The sequence below is a fragment of the Bufo bufo genome, chromosome 4 (assembly GCF_905171765.1).
Source record: "Bufo bufo chromosome 4, aBufBuf1.1, whole genome shotgun sequence".
Taxonomy (NCBI): Eukaryota; Metazoa; Chordata; class Amphibia; order Anura; family Bufonidae; genus Bufo; species Bufo bufo.
In genome coordinates this window covers 404307912-404328527 of record NC_053392.1, presented here as the reverse complement: position 1 = coordinate 404328527, position 20616 = coordinate 404307912, and the positions used below count along the sequence as shown (strand labels likewise).

The window sequence follows — 20616 nt, the reverse complement described above, 5'->3', positions numbered from 1 at the left end:
CTGCGCAAGCCCGGCCCATGGATACGGCAGGCGAGAGGTGGCCGTATCCATGGGAAACGCGCATAAACAATGAAATAGGAAACATCAATTTTTAAGGAGAACAGTAGGAATTTTTAAATGAAAACTATTGAAAAATGTTCACTGGGCAAATTTTTTTTTTAATAATAGATGATCAATAAGATGGGAATACCCCTTTGAGGCTAGGACCACACAGTGACTACTGAAAGTTAAAGGGAATCTGCCACCAGTTTTATGGTGTCCTAACTAAGGGCAACATAAATAAGTGACTGATTCTCTTAGAAAAATGCTGGGTCACTTTCTTTAATTGACCCAGTCAATCTGCCAACATCTTGTATTGAAAAGGTCCAGCTCATAATGATGAGTCCTGAATATTCATGAGCTCCTGACTCTCCCCGCCTACCTGCTGCTGATTGACAGTTATTTTCCATATGAATCATCAGCAGGAGGGCAGGTGAGTGGCTATAGCTCTGAATTAAAAAAACGCTGGACTCAATGACATCACGCTGGACTCAAATCAGCTCATTAGCATGCGGCATGTGGCATCTTTGTGTGTATATTATGAGGTAACCATCTGTCACACCAGTAAGTGAATACATCTAAGATACTTTTTAGTAGTTAATGATTGTATATAATTAGTCAGATAATAATCAAATATCCACATGACAGGTTCCCTTTAAAGGAGCTGCATTGTGATCCACAAGTTGTCGACGGCATGACCTAACAGCCGTTTGAAAACCAAACCTGTCGCTACGGCTACTGGTGGGTCAATAGTTGCAATGCTGCAGCGCTACACTGTGATCTTTGGCCGCGCAACGTATGTTGCGGCCAAAGTTGCCATGTAGTCCCACCCTAATGCCGCAGAAAAGTTAAAGGGGTTCTTCTGGCTTTTCATAAAATCACAGCATTTTCTGTCCTGTGTACGAAAGATAATTTGGTTAGTACTTGGGCTACTTTCACACTAGCGTTTTTGGTGGATCCGTCATGGATCAGCAAAAACGCTTCCGTCATGATAATACAACCGCCTGCATCTGTAATGAACGGATCCGGTTGTATTATCTTTTAAAATAGCCATGATGCATCAGTTTTCTATTGTGTCCAAGAAAACTGATCTGTCCCCATTAACTTATATTGTGAGTCATGATGGATCTGTTTTGCTCCGCACCACATCGCAGACAGAAAAACACTGCTTGCAGCATTATTCTGTCCGCGATGGGGACGCAACTAAACGGAATGGAATAAATTCTGGTCACTCCTTTTCATTCAGTTTTGTCCCCAGTGACAATGACAATGAATGGGGACAAAACATAAGTGTTTTCCCCCGCTATTGAGATCCTATGACGGATCTCAATAGCGGAAAGGGAAAGCGCAGATGTGAAAGTAGCCTTACTTGTGCATCGTGCAGCCGATGCTGCTGCTTCCTTTGTGCTCAGACTGGCTGCAGGTTTTTCCACTCAGTTCCTAATCGGATGTGTTAGGGTGGGTTCATATCAACATTACAAATTCAGTTATTGTTTTCCGTTATAACATGGTTATAATGAAAAATAACAGAATTTGTAAGATGGAATTCAAAACGGAAACCTCTAAAGGATTCCGTTTTGAATTCTGTCTTACAAATTCCATTAGTTTACGTTCTAACCATGTTACAATGGATAACAATAAACAAATTTGTAACGTTGATGTGAACCCGCCCTTACTGAGTCTTCCTGTTCAGATGCATATGCAATACATGCGGCTGAGCAGGAAGACTCGAGAACACATCCAGTGGCATGACGGATGAGTAAGTACTAATCAAACTATCTTTCCTACACAGCACAGAAGGATTGGATTTTATTTTACGAAATGCCCAGTGAACCCCTTTCATGATTAATACATTCGATTGATTTTCAGTTCCTAATGTAAAAAACTACACTTCCCAGAATGCAAATCACAGAGCAAACTTTTTCGCAGGCATTAAATCAGCAAAGAAACGTGGCAGAAATCAGTAGAGAAACCTGCAGAATTATGACGGCAGCTCTGCACTATAATACATCCATTATGTATCAAGACAAACACTTGTAATACACTTCACTCTCACAAGGGAATCAAAGCGCAGGGATGGCTGAAGAGCGCTACGATCAATTTCATAGGAAGCCAATTTATCACTAAGTATATTTTTGCACTGAAGAAAGAAATTAGAGTACGCAGAGGAAACCCACACAAACACTGGGAAGATGTACAAACTCCATGCCCCTGTTGTTATTTGAACCCAAGACCCCAGTGCTAACCACTGAGCCACTGTGCTACCCTAAAGGCCATCCACACAACTTCTGTGGAGCCATCATGGATCCAGCACAGCCTTCCTTTTTATTACTGTTATGAGGCACACCTTTCTAACAATACTTCAAAAATTATTTTCAAGTAACATAAATACATCTGTCAATTCTGAGGATAAACAGATTATCTGGTTTTATTAGAGGGATTTTATATGTATTGGGTAAATATTCTTTTAAACTAAATCTGCAAGATTCCTCTACCATAAGACCACCAATTGTGCTCCGAACCTCAGAATGGCCATTTAGCTGCAACCTGAACCCCTGAATATATTGTTGGATGCAGCCCAGTATTGTGCTGTGCATAGAGATCATTCGCAATCGCCTTGTGCCCCCAAACAGCTCATTAAAATATTGTATTTGTGCACGCACAAAAAATCTGAACACACACAACGACAACACAGGGCAATGGAAGGAAGAGATAATGGATGTTGGCACTAAAAATAGAAAATGTCAATCATCGGATGAGATAGCTGTTGGTTGCTGCTATAGTAGGAAGCTAACTGGAGCATACTTTGCCTCACATTATCCAATACATTATAATGAATACATTGAATAATAATCAAATTGTATACACATACAATTTCTCAGGCCACTGCTATACACATAAATGGAAAACCAAAGTAATAATGTAGTAATTGAATATAAGCATTGCAATGTGCTTTTTCAAATTTATGGTAGAAATACACAAAAATATTTAAGAAATAAACTATTGTGTGAGATTTACATAAAAGTATTGAGTGTGATTGAGAACCTTACCAACCATAAATGTGCATTACAAATGTTGCCTAATTTAGGATAAAAAAAAAATATATATATATATTTTCAAGTACTGTACCTATAAGAGCGTGGCTACAAAGAACATTGGGTACACAGTATCCCCATGCAGTGGGCACAATGTAATACTCCATTTTACCTCATGTAATGCTGTAGGGGAGCAGAACCCTTTCTCCAGGGTTTCTGATTACAATACACGGGGCTTCTGGTAACCAGCTTATTTTACAAGTGGCTTTTATCAAAACTGCTCTGTAACATATTTCTAAGATTTGAACTTTCAGCATTTAGAATAAAGAAAGTCAATGGCCGACCTTTGCCATTGCATTCTATAAAGTTGCCCTTTTTCTCTGCATACAGTTGAGGGGAGAAAGTTTTTTTCTATATATGACCACAACAAATAGAAACTGTATGATTATAAATGTGAGATTAGTAAAGTTTGGCTTCATACTGTATATTCTGGTTGAAGCATGTTGTCTTCCATTATCCATATCATCCTCCCCTATAAATATGGCCGTGTCAAACATTACTAAAAACAAAATGTGTGAGCCTGGCTAACATTGCGTATTGTTTTAATTAGGTTAACTGAGCATGGTTCCCACAGAATGTAAGAGATAAAGGCCCATTCCCACTTACATCTGAGGAGCAGCCGATTACTGGGTTTCATTTGTTCCCGATAATCGGCCAGAATACTGGGCCGTGTAAATCCAGCTTAAAGGGATTCTGTCACCAAGTTTTGGGCTATAGAGCTATAGAGTTTTGGGCTAGATCGCCGCTAGCATGTCCGCAATATACCGGTCCTATAGGGCTGTGTGCTTTTATTTTCTTTAAAAAAGGATTTTAGAGATATGTAAATTAATCTTGTATGTGTCCAAGGGGCTGTACGAACCTTCCTGGAGCCCAGCGCAGTTCTTTCCCTGAGGCTGATGCCAGCACAGGGAAGGAACACTATACCGGCACTGCGCATGCGCGAGCTCGCGGCAATCTATCGCTGATGAAAGGAGGAGATTCGGAGGACATAGGCGGTGCTGGGCTCCTTCACAGGCGGGCGTGGCTGGGCTCTAGGAAGGTTAGTACAGCCCCTTGGACACATACAAGACTAATTTACATATCTCTAAAATCCTTTTTTAAAGAAAATAAAAGCACACAGCCCTATAGGACCGGTATATTGCGGACATGCTAGCGGCGATGTAGCCGTGCATGTCCGCAGCTCTATAGCCCAAAACTTGGTGACAGAATCCCTTTAAGTCTTTACAAAACTCCAGTCATGTAGAAGCATGACTGAGATAAAGAAAACATAAAATAAACTCAAAAACGTAATTGGTTTTATTGAATTTAGTTCTATACAGTGTAATTTTTCCTATAAAATAATACATCACATGTCCTTTGTGAATCCTATCTTAGGCTTCCTTCACATTTTTTTTATTTTTTGCTTATAAATAAATAATAAAAATGCCATGAAGCCCGTGATCATTTATCATAATTTACACTAGTTTTCTGCCATAAATGATGATTGAAATCTAAGCCTTGTAAAATGAAAATTGCGCAAGGCACACCACGTGTGAAAAAATTTGAGGCAAAAAACCCTAGGCCCAATGGTGGCTGTTCACCAGATTTCCACTTGATTGTAGGTGTATTGCTGGAAGCCAAGCAGACGAAAGTAAATAAATGGAACTAACCTATGTTGAAAATGTGGATCCCCCAAAAACATTATGAGGGAGTTGCCAGCCACCATGTAGGTAGCAACAGCACTTTTCAGATATTAAGGGTGAATCCCCATTGAGCAGGTTTGTTGTAAGAATTCTGCAACCTATGCATCTGAACAGGGCTTGAAGAATTCCATGCCTCCAAAACATCCCCATTCAAATGAATGTTATAGATTTCTGCAACAAAATCTGTTGTGTATGAATATACCCTTAAATAATACTTTGTAGACATATAGGGGGTCATTTACAAGCTGAAATACGCCTAAATTAGGCATATTTCAGGTGCATATGGTGGCACAACGGTTAGTTGCGCCGCTATCTGCAACTTTGCCCCGCTTAGCCAGGTCTGAAATTGTGGGCGTGACGAGGAAGGGGACAGGCCAGCAGAAAATGGTCTAAATGTAAAACAGCTCGGAAGCTGTCTTACATTTAGAACTGGCGCTGGAAGCGCCAAAGTAATGGACAGGCCTGCACCTCTATAACTTCAGCGGATACTCCGCCAACTATGGGGCTTTATTAAGACTGGTATCTAAAACGCCAGTCCTAATAAATGTGCCAAATAGTACATTTCGTAGAAGTAAATAACCTTTTAAAACTGAGTTACCAAATGATCCATAACCACTCACCACAATAATACTGTACATAAAGTATTATGCATCATGTTATGTATAATTACAACATTTGATTGAATATTGTATACATATACTATTAGAGATCAGTGAAAAAATTCTAAACAAATTGGCTTAGTAACAAGTTTCCCAAGAACTTTTTTTCCAGCAAGTCCAAAGTTTGGGGTATTTGGGACATACAAATTGTGCAAAATAGCATCCACTATTTTACATATCAGAATACAGAGTGGATGATAAGATGAAGGAGAACCACGTGACCCCATCCCAGTGGGCTTGACCAAAATGCCTTGCAAGCAGGCTCAACCAGTCATAAGGACTATAGCTGTGATATCAGTGGAAGTGTCATTAGCACTATAAAATAGCCCATGTGGAAGGCACTCACAATTTAGGTATAAATGGATGGGATCTTCAAGCGAGACAATGTGATGTGTCACACGGCTAGAAATGTCTGACACTGGTTAGAAGAGCATGATCAAGTATGGTACTACCCTGGCCCTCTAACTCACCAGACTTGAACCCAACTGAGCATCTGTAGGACTAGCTCAATCCTCGTGTTCGCTCTATGGATCTTTCCCCACACATCCTCTGGTAGCTGTGGGATGCACTGAAGTCAGCATGGTTCCGGATACCCGTGACAACCTCCCAGGACCTTAATGAGTCACTCCCAGCCCATCTAGCTGCTGTTACTCTGGATATAAGCTTGACTTGACTGTGTATTTTGTCACTGTTTCTCTAAGCTGTGTTCTATGGAACTGAAAGAGTTAAAATTTCCAACCTCGGCAACTGGTAAAGTTGTGTGTGGGTATGTTTTAACCCTCTCCTTTCCAGAGCACACAGCTTACAGGGAACACTGTATATCAAGATCATTACTAATGATGTATTGGTGTTAAATAGCTTGAAAGGAGTTGGACACAGCCCTAGGAAACCTTAAAATGTCATACACAACTGTTCAGGGCAATTGGGGCACTTTCGATTCAGGTCAAATTTATTTGAACAGAATCGTAGTTAAAACAAAGTTCAGGAAATTTGCTCATCTCTACTTGCTAATATAAAATTATACAATTATCATAGTACAATACAAATACCAAGATCTTTGTCAGCAGCAGGGACATACAAGAGATTTATCTTGTCAAAAGATATTTTGATATTTGGATGGTGCTTACTGAATCATCATCATTAGATCTTTTTTTTTTTTTTTCCTTCATTACCTGCAAGATTAGGCTGCTGGTTGTAATTATGTACACAGGAGATGAATATTGCGGCCTATCTTACACAAACACATCAATAACAACATTATCAAGAAATCTCTAGGCCTTTGTTGATCATTAAAAATGCCAAGATCACAGAATGTACAAGAGCTAGAATTCCAAATCCCTCTTTTTTATCTGTGCTAAAATGAAGTTTAGTAGTTAAGAACACTTAATGAGGCAATTCCATAACTGACAATTTGCTTGCGAGCAAGTACAGAAAGCAGCATTGTAAAATGCTAATTTTAATGAAATAAAATATACAGCATAAAAAGTGTAAAGCGCTACAGAGCCCTCTCGTGAACGGTTCAATGAGCTCATCGTTAGATGGCATTTGCAATCAGAAATTCAGCCAGTGCTATTACCATCGAAACTACTATTACTAACCTTCTTATGCTCACATTCACTTCTCTTCTTTTTTCCTAAATCTAAATAAAATATTTATGAAAAGTGGACATGCCTCTGTGGGAAGTTGACGCTAGATATTGAAACACAAAGCATGTATGAAGTGGATAGAAAGTTCCTTCCCATGCAAAGTTTCATAGAAATGAAAGATTATGATTTTCTTATTATACAGCAATGGTCCATGCTTGTTAACTTTTACTCATTAAGAAGTACTCCCACTCCTTGCAAAGTGGCATCATTCACTTTTAGCTCTTCTAGTTTCTTAGACTTCAATAGAACTGTGCTCTTTGAAGTATGGATTTTTCTATTAAATTGATATTTTTGATCCAGAAGACTGAGGCCTCATTCAATCAGCTATTGTACTTTGACATCTTTGTTGTCAAGGTCTGCCATGCTGTACAATATACATATACAAACATAATTATCTAAGGGATATGAAGTAAACATGAGGGCAAGATATGGATGTGTACAAAAGGAAGGCGAGAGGCAGACGTGGTGTGCAAGCAATGGAAATGCAGCATTAAGTAAGCAAGAACAGAGCCATAATATTATCAAAACACGTGCAAGAGGGTTCACGGAGGGGAATAGATAGCAGAATAGAAATGATCCACGACTTGAACATCTGGATACTTGTAAATTATGACACATATTCAGCAATCAAAGCGACTTCCACAGTGCATTACAAATGATGCACTGTGTTACAATCAAAAGGGTTTTAGAGTGCCTGCATTTCTCCATGTTTATTTTTTTAAATTTTCTCGCTCAGACAAAATAAGGGCAGATAAGAGTCTACACCAGATACAGAGGCGGTGGATCAGCTGTATCCTTTCATCTCTCTGCAATATCCCGCATGCAAATATATATATATATATATATATATATATATATATATCAATGCAACAGAAAATAGATATTTCACGCTGGTTATATGATGGTAGCAGACAGATTTTAAGGATGATCTCAATCAGGCAGAAGTAAGCCATTGCCTAGTTTATAATGCTACAGTTTATCCTGTACAACTACTGTTTACAAAGTGGCTCAGTTTACTACAGCAAGAAAGTGGTAGACTATTCATTGCTTTGCTGCGTTTTTCAAAAATCAGAACTCAGACCATCAATGAGGCTCATTGGATCCCAGAGCATCTGCTGTGTGGACAGGAAGTCCGTTTATTTTATTCTTTTGAGAGCATCAGTTCCAATCTCATAGGAACGATTAGAGAAACTGACTTCCTGTCCACATGGCAGACACTGTAAGATTCACTAAGACTTCCTGTCCACACGGCAGACACTGTAAGATTCACTAAGACTTCCTGTCCACACGGCAGACACTGTAAGATTCACTAAGACTTCCTGTCCACACGGCAGACACTGTAAGATTCACTAAGACTTCCTGTCCACACGGCAGACACTGTAAGATTCACTAAGTCTCATCAGGATTTGCATAATCTATGTGCCAAAAGTAACAGAGGCTGAAAAGACATACAAATAACTTATGTGTAAGTTTGTTAAACAAACAGTAATATACAATGGTGCATTGAAAGTTTCTGCATAAATTGGACCTAAAACTACATCAGATTTTCACACAACATAAATAAACCAAATCAAACAAGCGAGTCAAAAATATTAGATGTGGTCATTTTTATTGAAGAAAATGATCTAATATCATATGTCTGTGAGTGGCAAAAGTATGCGAACCTTTGCTTTCAATATATAGTGTGACCCTCTTGTGCAGCAATAACTGCAAGTAAATATTTCCTGTAATTTTTGATTGGATCTGCATATCAGATTGGAGGAATTTTAGCCAATTCCTCCATGCAAAACAACTTCAATTCTGCCTTGTTGGTGGATTTCATTACATGAAGTGCCCACGTCAGGTCCTTCCACAAAACTTCTAATGGATTAAGGTCAGCGCTTTGACTCTTATTTACCTCATTCTTCTTTGGCAGAATGGCTTGTGTGCTTAGGGTGATTATCTTGCTGGATGAGCCACATTCTCTTGAAATTCAGCTCATGGACAGAATGTGCTGCTATAATTTAGAATTCATTGTTTCATCAATGATGGCAAGCTGCCCTGGCCCAGATGCATCAAAACAGACCCAAACCATGATATTACCACCATTATTTTTTACAGATGAGATTTTTTTATGCTGGGAGGCACTGTTTTTCTTGCTCCAAACTTAACGTTTCACATTTTAACCAAAAAGTTCTATTTTGGTTTCATCTGTCCACAAAACATTGTTCCAATAGCCTTCTGGCTTGTCCAGGTGATCATAAGCAAACTGCAGCAAAGGCAGCAATGTTCTTTTTGGAAAGCAGCAGCTTTCACCTTGCTATCCTGCAACATATACCATTGTTGTTCAGTGTCCTCCTAATGGTGGACTCATGAACATTAACTTATTAGCTAATGTGCAAAACATCTTTAGTAGTTTAGAGGTTAGCTTCGGTTCCTTTGTGACCTTACTGACTAATACATACCTTGCTCTTGTCATGATCTTTGTTGGTCGACTACTTCTGAGGAGGACAATAGTGGTCTTGAATTTTCTTTATTTGTACAGTGTCTGACTATGGATTGGTGGAGTCCAAACTTTTCAGAGATGGTTTTGTAAGCTTTTCCAGCCTATTCAGCATCAATGACGTTTCATCTGAGGTCCTCAGAAATCAATCAGACTTTGATTGATCCCTGTTCTTTAAACAAAACAGGTCGCTTAGTCACATCTGATTGTCATCAGAATAAATGAGAACACCTGACTCTAATTTCACCTTCACATTATCTGCTAATCCTAAAGGTTCACAAACTTCTGCCACACACAGACATGTGATATTGGAACATGCTTTTGACAAGAGAAACATCAACGCTGAAGCCAACAGTTGGCTGAAGAGGATCTAGTAACTATGCCTATGTTGAGAAGGAAGAAAACAAACCCTGGACCAGAAGATGGAGATGCTGGAGCCAGCGCGGAGGACAAAAGAAATGCAAAGCAGTTAAGTATGATCCTTTCAGTAGCAGAGACAGGCTGCCGGGACCTGATGGAAAATGATGTATTACTGGACAAGCCCTTGAAGCCAACAGTCAAGATGCCAATATGCTATTACTTAGAGAAGATTATTAGAGAAGATGCTTGTAGATCCAATGGAGAAAAGGATAAGATTAGCAGCTGTTGCTTTTTACTGCCACTTATGTCAGGGGACACTGGACATTTAGTAAGGGTCTGGCAGCCTCCAGATATTACATTAAATCAGACAAAGGCCATCTTTGATATCTAAATGAAGGAAAACACCAACATTTCTTTCTCAAGATTGAATTAATAGTATTCTACTTGTAAGTAAACTTTGCACCCACTTTACAATGCTTTTATTGAATTTTAAACATATAGCGCTGCATTTTTAAAATATCACCACAAATTGTGTCATTTATCATTTCCTATTGGATGTCTTATTTAAGCAAAATGAGTGAAGATGTTACAGAAGGAAACATGTTAATATTTCACATTCAGGCATTAAGCGTACTTTGTATTGAGAACGTTTTTATACTTTCAATAGGGAGACAGATCGGTGGAGTATAATATAAGAAATTACCTCCCATTATACATGTAGTACATCACAGAGAAGAAAGTGAACAGTTAAATTAGCAGTAATTGATTCTATCAGAAGTTTTGGAGAAAGAATCCATGGTGACTGTGCGCTAAATAGAATGTGGAATACCGAGCTGTTAATACAGTTAAAGTAACAAGTTTTCTTTGTTACAGAAATGAAGAACTGCCATTATCACTTAGGTCTGCCTATGAATCCAGTGAACCAGTAACAATGGCTGTCAATTGGAATTTGGTTGTTTCAAGAGCCCATCCAAATTATAAGCTCATGTTTATAGCACATGAACTGACAACAAAGGGCACTCGTCTGATCAAAAGTTGTCTACGGAACTTAAAATGTAATTATTAACAATGCTTCTGTACTTTGTGTAATAAGCTGTACGTGAGATGTGTCATAAATGAAGAAATACATTTATTACATCCCTGCAATGGGAAATTAGATCCCCAAATGGATTTGGAATTAGCTGTGAAAATATATTATCTAGGCACTATATACTCCACGATTCCCTTTAGGCTACTTTCACACTGGCGTTTTGGCTTTCAGGTTGTGAGATCCATCATGGGCTCTCACAAGCAGGCCAAAACAGATCAGTTTGGCCCTAATGCATTCTGAATGGGAAAAGATCCGCTCAGAATGCATCAGTTTGCCTCAGTTTGCCTTCGTTCCGTCTCCATTCCGCTTTGGAAGCAGACACCGTCTGACGTAACTGAGCCAAACGGATCCATGACGGATCCGCACCAAACGCGAGTGTGAAAGTAGCCTTACTCCAAAATAAACTGAATCAATTTGTAAGATTTCTGTCAATAAAATATTGATGACCTATACTCAGGATAGATAATCAAAATGAAATCAATGCTCATCGATTGGTTGTTCGAAGAACCCGTGGCACTCTCGCGAGCACTGCAGTCTCTTCCTAGGCCAGTGACATCATGTTCATTGGTCACAAGCGATTATATGCAGCTCATTCCCATTCAAGTGACTGGCCACTGCTACAAAACCACACACAGCCACTACACAATGTACAGTGTTGTGCATGGTATGCTCTGAGGAGGCTACGGCCTCACAAGAGCGCTGCAGCCTCTTCAAACAACTGATTAGCACGGGTATCAGGAGTCCGATCCCCACCCATGAGATATTGATAACCTATCTTAAGGATAGACAAAGTTAGTCAGTACATCTTGTAAGATGGTGCACATCGCCATTGCTGAAACTACAAAAGTAAATGCAACATCAATATTGTACTCCTGGAAAATCCCTTTAAGGTTTTGGAAAAAAAAACTAATCATGAGACGTTTTTGTTCTTAATTGATCACTTGATCCCACTTTTCTGGGAGCAGAAAATATTAAATAAAATTCAGACCTACCATTTATATTCTTGAAGATGTTGAGAATTGGAAGAATCTGACGGTAGTAGGGCACAAGAGCTTCACCAACCATTTCAGCAGAGACAACCAAGTGCTGGAGCACTTTAAGGGTGGTGCAGATTACTTGCCGGTTACGGATATTCAAAGCATCTAAAACAAAATGAAATGTTGATATTACAAATGTACCTGCTCATATAATACATACTGTCAATCCATGTGCAAGCAAAATAGATATATTTAATCACCAATATGAGATGCTCACACGTTGAAATATATCTTGTAGAACAGTCAATGGGATACTTCAACGTCAATTATGAAAACATAAAGCCTCAAAGGGAGTTTTACAGGTTCATTAATAGACCATCAATATCTGTGGGGTCTGACTCCCAGTACTCCCGGCAAGCCGCTGAAGGGACCGCTGAGCTTGTGTGACCACTGTGAACTGTTTGTCTACATGCATGCCGCACGCATGTCCCATCCACTTGTATGAGACAAAGCTGCAATATCCTTCACCGCCATACTAGGTAGATGGACCAATGTAAGCAATGAATAGGCAGCAGTGCTCAGACAAATGCGGTGGCTTCTTCACACAGCTGATCAGTGGGGATGCACAGAGTTAGTGCTGTATTACCCTGGTAAACTTAGATGACGATTGTCAGAAAGGAATAGTTCCTTCCCGAAAATCACCTACTAGTCAGTGAAGGAGACCACTGCATTTATATGCAGCGATCTCCTCCACAGTATGCGAAAGAGAGATCATTAATGCCATCTCTCATCCCCATACAGAATCATTATTTGCCAGCAGTAGAGCGTCATTAGATGGTAAGATCTGCTGCCAACAAATGATTCTTGTAACTATATAATAGATGCAATTACCCGTTTGCTTGTTCATCGGGTAATCAATGGCATTTTTTCCTACAAATGCTTGTTAACGATGATCTGGCCGACCCTCAGCCAGTGTAATACAGATCTTAGACCCCTACATATATTATAGTAATGGCCTGTCCTGAGGATATGTGATCAATATTCTGATCCCAGAAAACCCCTTCGGTACAAAATGGGTCACAGTTAGAAGATGGACCATGCAACTGGTCACATTTCTAAAATACTCCTGAAATATAATTCATTTAATAATCTAAGATTTTTTTTTCATTGCCATGTAATTTTCTGCGAGTTATATGCCGTATTTAATGACACATTTCTTTCATTTTTCACAAAACCAAGTATATTTATAAAGATAAATCCAAGCATAAGCACCGCTGACAATACTCTGTATCTTCTCCCCATTTCATTGGGTCACTTAAACCTGTCTCAGTTATTCAAGGGATCTTCAGCTGTGTCATACCACCAACTCTGTATAATCTACATTTCTGCTACATCTCCACTTCTTCTATGTCACCTACTGAGCTACATCATTCTTCAGCATCAGCTACCCAGCTCTGCTTAGCAGAACCACCTCTCTAGTTGAGAACATAAATCTGTTCCATCCATTATGTGCAACTACTAGGAAGTAGGATTCCGCTTATAAGGTGGCAGTGGACTCCTTTATCTACTGGACCTTGGGACAGCTGCATAGGTTATATAATTGTTACATCACCAGCCCAAGTCTTTTGCCGCCCTGCTAATTCTATTAAAACATTATTCATTGGACAACTACTACTTCCATTTTAGCCTCAACCAAGCTCGGACTGGCCCACAGGGGTACAGGGGACTCTCCCGGTGGGCCCCAGAGCAAGGTGGGCCCCTAGTCTCCCACCCTCTGCACAAGTGGCACATAACACATTAGATTTAGTACACTACATACATATATTCAATTTACAGCACATCAACCCACTTATGTTCATATAAAAAACTTGTTATATTAATTATTATATTTGAATGTATCCGTACGGTGGGCCCCCAAAATAAATTTTACTGGTGGTCCCTAGGTACCCCAGTCTGACACTAGCCTCAACTACCACTCCCCTCCTCCCTTTGCTCTGTGTGCAGCTGCACGACCGCTTCTAATTACTAAGCAGATTCTGCTACAACACTGAGCTACTGACCTAATTTCCTCGACAGAGCTTTAGGTTCCTTGATGTCTAGTTAACTAGTGAAGGTATGCCATTCTGTCTGTCTGCCTGTGTACCGAACTCCTGCTTGTTTATTGACTCTGATACTCAACTGTCTACCCAAACCTCGGATTAGTTTCTCGGATACGCAGGAACTCTGCCTGCCCAGACCTCGGCCTGTGTTGCTTCACAAAAGCACATTTTCTTCTAGTCAATGAGACCATTGATAAGGCATTTGAGCTACAACTATGGCTATGGATGCACTTTATACTATTTATTATTGTTATTATTCAATATAATGTTTGACCCAGTTCACATCAGCTAACAAATTAGTGTTATCTGTACAATTCATTTAAGAAAACATTGGCCCAGATTTACTAATGTATCTTCAACAACCGTGGTGCAAAATGGCACAAATTGGCGCATTTAGGGTTTTTACACATTTTCATGACAGCTTTCAAAACTGGGCAGAGCCTAAAGGGGGCAGCACAAATCTGGCTTAAAAAACTGTCTGAAAAGTGTCCATCCGTGCACCAAATTCATCATCCAGCCTGAGCCCCTGTGATAAATGTGGTGCAGGTCTAGACAGCCGGTCTACGCTTATGCCATCTTTCCAATTAGTAAACCTGCGCCATTCTTTTTTTACAGGATCTTCTAACTCTTTCTAAATACAGCAGAAATAAGAAAATCAAGCAATGTCGATCAGTTCCTGGATGGATACAGATGAATCCACTGACTTATCAAATATTTTGGACAGCAAAAATAGCATTACAGACTGTTACAGCAGTCACAATTAACAGAAACCCTAATAAACTGGCCTGGACTGGATTAATGCCAACGAGAAAAGAGTCTTAGTGAAGCTTTAAAAAACTGCATCATCTTCCTTTGAAAGCTTCTACAATGCAGACGACTGCTTTTCCTTCTCTCTTTTCATAAACAGAAGGAAGATAACCAGGCAAAGCACTGCTTCTACAATCAACAATCATCGGATTAGTCATGTCTATACCACCGAAAGAGACAAGAGAAGTATACCGTACAGTAATGCCCACAATGTCCATTTTCATAGGATATTTTATTAATACAAATTGTTTTACAAAGAAACACAAAAGAGACAGCAGATTAGATGCTGCAGTAAATGAATGATGCATTATGTTAAGCATCTTGCTTTAAATTGTACAAAGTCATGAATTAATTATAGGTAATACTGTATAATTAAAGAGCTAACTGCACAATGAAGAACATGCACATCCATCATTCATTTCTGTCCGTGTGGTCCCCTCAACGCTGTGAAAGTAATTATGGTCAAGTTTTGTGGTTTCAGCTAACAATGAAGCTTTTCTTGTCCAAAAAATTTGTTGTTTTTTTTAATCAAAAATCCTTTGTGATATTTAACTTACCCTCTAATATCAGATATCAACATGTAATTGACTACTAGATTCTAATAAATTTGGATCTTTTTTTACATGTTTACATTGTATCTATATATGCTAAGGGAGTAATTTACTAGGCTGAAATACGCCCCAAATTATCGTATTTTCCGGCGTATAAGACGACTGGGCGTATAAGATGACCCCCAACTTTTCTATTTAAAATATAGGGTTTGGGCTATACTCGCCGTATAAGACTACCCCTGCCTGCCCAGCCCTCCCTGTCTCCAAGACGATCTTCTCCAGTCCAGGAAACTGACTATGGCAGCCAGGGCTTCAGTAGCGTCCTGGCTGCCATAGTAACCTATCTTTTTTTTTTCACATTCCCAGTTTCCCACATAGGAACTACTAGGGGTTGGGAAAAGATAGTTGGTCCATTGCCATAGGGGATCTGTGGATGGCACTGTTATGGAGGGGATCTGTGGATGGCACTGTTATTGGGAGGGGATCTGTGGATGGCACTGTTATTGGGGAGGGGGATCTGTGGAGGACATTGCTATGGGGGGATCTATTGATGAAACTATATAGCATCTTATGCTATATGTGTCATCCACAGATCTCCCCCATAACAGTGCCCCCCAATACACCGGCCCCGTCGCTCACAACAGTATAATATCTAAAGACTATTCCTTAACCGGCAGTAACTTGAACTTTAAAATTAGCGCTGTAATCTTTAGTATCTTACAATGAAGCTCCGGTAACAGTCAGAGCAGACGGCAGCATAACGTCACTCACTCATGTGACGCGCCTGCTCCGCCCACTCTATGAATGGAGTAGGCGCGTCACGTTAGTGAGTGACATTACGCCGCCGCCCGCTCTGCCTGTGACCGGAGCTTCATTATAAGGTAATAAAGATCACAGCGCTAATTTAAAGTTCAAGTTACTGCCGGTTAAGGAATAGTCTTTAGATATTAAACTGATGTGAGTGGCTGATACATCGCTGCGCTATATTCTAACCCCCAGGCAAGCGTCCCCATTACCAGGGGAACGCCTGGGGGTTAGAATATACCATCGGATCTGAGTTTATACCTTATACCCGGCGTATAAGACGACCCCCAACTTTTGAAAAGAATTTCTAGTGTTAGAAAGCCGTCTTATACGCTGGAAAATATGGTAGGTGTATATCAGGTGCAGATGGTTAGTTGCAACGCTATCTGCGGCTTCGCCCCACTCACGCCAGTTCTAAAATTGTGGATGGGGAAGGGGATGGGCCGGGAGACGTAGAAAATGGTCTAAATGTAAGACAGCTCGGAAGCTGTCTTACATTTAGAACTGGCGCTGGATGCACCGAAGTTACGAAGAGGCCGGCGCTTCTTCATAACTTCAGCTGATCCACCGCCACGGCGGTCTTAATAAACGTGCCCCTAAATATATACTAATCTTTCTATAACTGCATGACAAAGCATATAAAATATACTCTTTAACATAAAACATTAAGGGTAAGGTAGCAGGTGTGGTTCCACTGAGTTGCTGAATGTATCTGGCTGCTTCAAAGGGCATTATCTAAATGGCCTACTCAGCTTTCACCCTTTCACCTCTGTACAGGCCGCCACAGCATACATTGTATGTAACACCATGGGGACAGGCAAAATTGTAGTCAGTAGACAAGCTTAAGTTACAAAGCTTATTCAGTCTTGTAAAAAGACCAAAGGTCAGAGGTGGTGGCACAAAACATCAGACTGCACTTAACACACCCTTTCAGGCACTAGGTAAGCTAAGAGCCTTTTACCTCAGGCACTCTCCCATAGGGGAAGGTGTCTTAAACACCCAACGAAGGCTAGCCATTGGCTGGGGACTGTTTAGTATACGTGTGTTGGACCTTTTAGAGCCAAACAGAGCATGCACCCAAAGGGCTAAGAGAAGTGCAGGCAGGAAGTGAGAAGGCTGTGTAGTGCAAGTAAGAGGAAAACAGTGCTAACAGTACTCCCACTGCCATGCTTGACGGGCACAGACTGCTGGAACCACAGGGCGGCAGGACAGGTGCGCATTTAGGCATCCGTGCCCACAGGAAATGGGGGGATAATGGTGGACCGCCAGAATTACAGTCAGTATGCTTTATCACAATCCACTGCTTGCCTTGTGTGCGCAATTCAGGGCCGTTGGCAGCCACTATGGCATGTTGCTAAAAGTGGTTCCTTTAAATCTTGGAAAACCTTTTTTAAAATAATGATGACCGGATAGCTCATCAGTATCTGATCGGTGGGGGTTCAACACCCATGGACCCCCACCGATTAGCTGTTTAAGAAGGCACTGGCGCTCCTGTGAGCACTGCGATCTTCACTGTGTATACCAAGCACAGCGCCGTAAAGTGTACAGCGGCTGTGCTTCTTATCGCAGCTCAGCCCCATTCAGTTCTATGGGGCTGAGCTGTGCCTAGGTCATGTGAATGATGAACGCATCTTCACTAGGCCTAAGGAAAACTGCGAGAAGACTGAAGGCGCTACTGTGAGGGCTGTTGCCTTCTTGAACAGCTGATTGTCAAGGTCCTGCATGTTAGACCCCACAATCAGATATCCAGAGGATAGGTCATCAGTATTTAACTCTCAGAAAACCCCTTTAACTGCCATTGAACTCTTGATCCTGTTTAAGTTTTTCCCAAATTACAAATTGGGTTAAAATTTGAAACAAACAAAGAAATACAAGTCTTCTGCAAGGTTCTTGAGCATATGAATAATACTGGAAACAGACTGATGCAGCAGAAATATTGGAAGCTTTAGAGTTATCCAGTATACTGTATCAATACTTGAAAGTTTAAAGAGCATTCATTGAATGGAAATAAGCTTTAATGGCTGCCACCTTAAGGGTGCGCTCAAATGGTGTGGTACAGCCTCACCATCCACATGCAGATTACCGGTACCGCTATATGCCAAGCTGAACTGATGCTTGTTATTTGAAAGAACAGAAGGTAGAGGTTGTGGCCCGGAAATTAACAGTAATCTGCATGCAGAGCCTACAACTGTTCTGCATTGTAAATGGTCACCCTTATTCTACTTTGAATTGCTTTGTAAAGAATGTTGAAGCAGCATCTTACAGGAACAGGGAAAATATTGTGCCTCACGTATATGCATTTCATACATAGCTATAGAAGAATAGCTTTCAGGATAATGTTTGAATTGTGATCCATGAAGCATCACCTTTTCTTATATTGCGTGGATGGAACTATGACTATGAGATCTGTACTTGCTATTGGAACATTCCAGCACATTTAAATTTAGTATATCTTTGCCATCTCTTGCTCAATGACCGTTTTCTCCCAGTAGCAAAGGACTTAAATAAATCTTAGTGGATTTAAGCCAGGGTTAAAATGTCATATGTTGGTACACAGCCCTTAACCCTTACTCATGTGGGTCAGTTATAAAACACTGATTATGCTTTTTACGCTTTCATTTTTTCCTTTTTCATTGCTACACAGCAATGTATTTCAGGCCCCTGAGGCACTGTAGGGAATTAAGCTGGACTCTGCTGGGAATTGTAAAAAGGCCTTTATTAGTCAAAGCCTTCAATGTACTAAAAGATGGATTGCAATCCTGATGTTCTAAAACGCCAACTTGTGTGACTGTTATTTGTTCCCACAGTTTCTGCTGACACCTCACTAGCCCCCAAGAAGGCAGGCTATTCTTCCTTCACATTGGCTCTGTTATTAGTGTATTCAATGAAAAAAGTATAAAGAAATCACAGTTACTTATTTTGGACATTGTGACAACAGGAAGTCAACCTGTGAAGGAACGGATAGAGCTTGTCTGTTTTCTAATGGCAAAATTCTGCAAAGTCAACAATTCTTTTTTTTTTACAGCGTTAGCATTTATTGCACTGACTGACTCGTTCACAATGCACTCCATTACTTGTATTCAACAAGTCATCTTCAAGTGCCAAGTTCATATCTTAAATCAGAAGACAGAACCTAAAGCTTAGTGGAGATGATAATGAAGGTGATTAAAGTATTCAACATGTACGGTTTATTTTTAGTTGAGTTTAGCTCTGAGTTGTGTGGATGGAATGTCTTCATAATATGTACAAATGAATTTCCTTCCAAAAATGTAAAAAATACTGTTTCTATTCACATGAACATCTACAACTTCAGTGGAACCCAGAGGTGCTGAACGGCAATGATTAAATCATCACGGAAATAAATCAGTTTGGTAGGAAGCCATGTTTTCTGGTTGAAGTAGTTTACTATGGCAAGGAGAGTTCTTCTTAACAAAAATAAATAAATAAATAAGCGAAATTCTTCTGGAAAATGCAGTGGAGAAAAACATAAAGGTGAGATTTATGTTCCATATGTGTCAATCTTCTGGCATAAAAAAAAGTTACAAACCCAGGATTTTTTACTTGATACAGTGTGGATCATGGGCGAGGTCTTCAGCTCTGGCATATTTATTATCATCTTCACTGGTTTTCAGGCATAAATGATGACATGGCAGCTATGATCTGGAGTAGAGTTCAATCTAGGCACAAGAATTGCTGGAGAATGTGCTTAATTATCATAAATTAAGTGGATCCTCCAGTGGTGCAGGGCATTTCAAGACCGCTGTAGCAAATGCTGGTCCTGATAACTCCCGCCCAAAGAGCTTTGATATAATTGATTTTCATGGCTACTGACACATGAAATAGACCAAAAGTTACCCATATTGCCCAGGATAAGATTATTAGAGCCACCAGCCTCAGATATCACCTATTAACATCTCTTTGGACAGATTAAGATACCAATCAGGGTTGCCAACCATTCAGTCCGTAAAAATAGGCGACTTTTTTCCTGGGTCCATGAAAAAAAAATAGATGCGTCCATGATTTTTGAGGCTGATGTACTTGGCTATTTTGGTGGTAGTTATCAGCATTTTACAGCTCACAGTAAAAGCTGATAATGAGTTCTGATCATACTGAACCATATCATTCATTATGGTTTTCCAATAAGTCCATAAAAAATGTTGGATGTCCATGATTTTGGGATAAGTTGGCCAGAAAAAAAGAAAAATTCTGCTTGGCAACCCTGATACCTAGGCCATTATTTCCATCTCTGGTCATCCAAACATGTTTTCAATGTGCTGTATACTATACGTCCATGTCAACAAGAACTATTCAGAAGAGACCTCATT

The 20616-nt window shown here is 40.0% G+C and overlaps 1 protein-coding gene across 1 annotated transcript in view; it reads right to left on the bottom strand.

The window, feature by feature from the left end:
* The window catches only part of PACRG (parkin coregulated), a 600083-nt gene that overhangs the window by 231695 nt on the left and 347772 nt on the right, over positions 1–20616 (bottom strand). The window contains exon 4 of the mRNA XM_040429285.1: positions 12046–12195. Coding sequence (XP_040285219.1) covers positions 12046–12195 — 150 coding nt within the window. The remainder of the gene's footprint in view (positions 1–12045; positions 12196–20616) is intronic.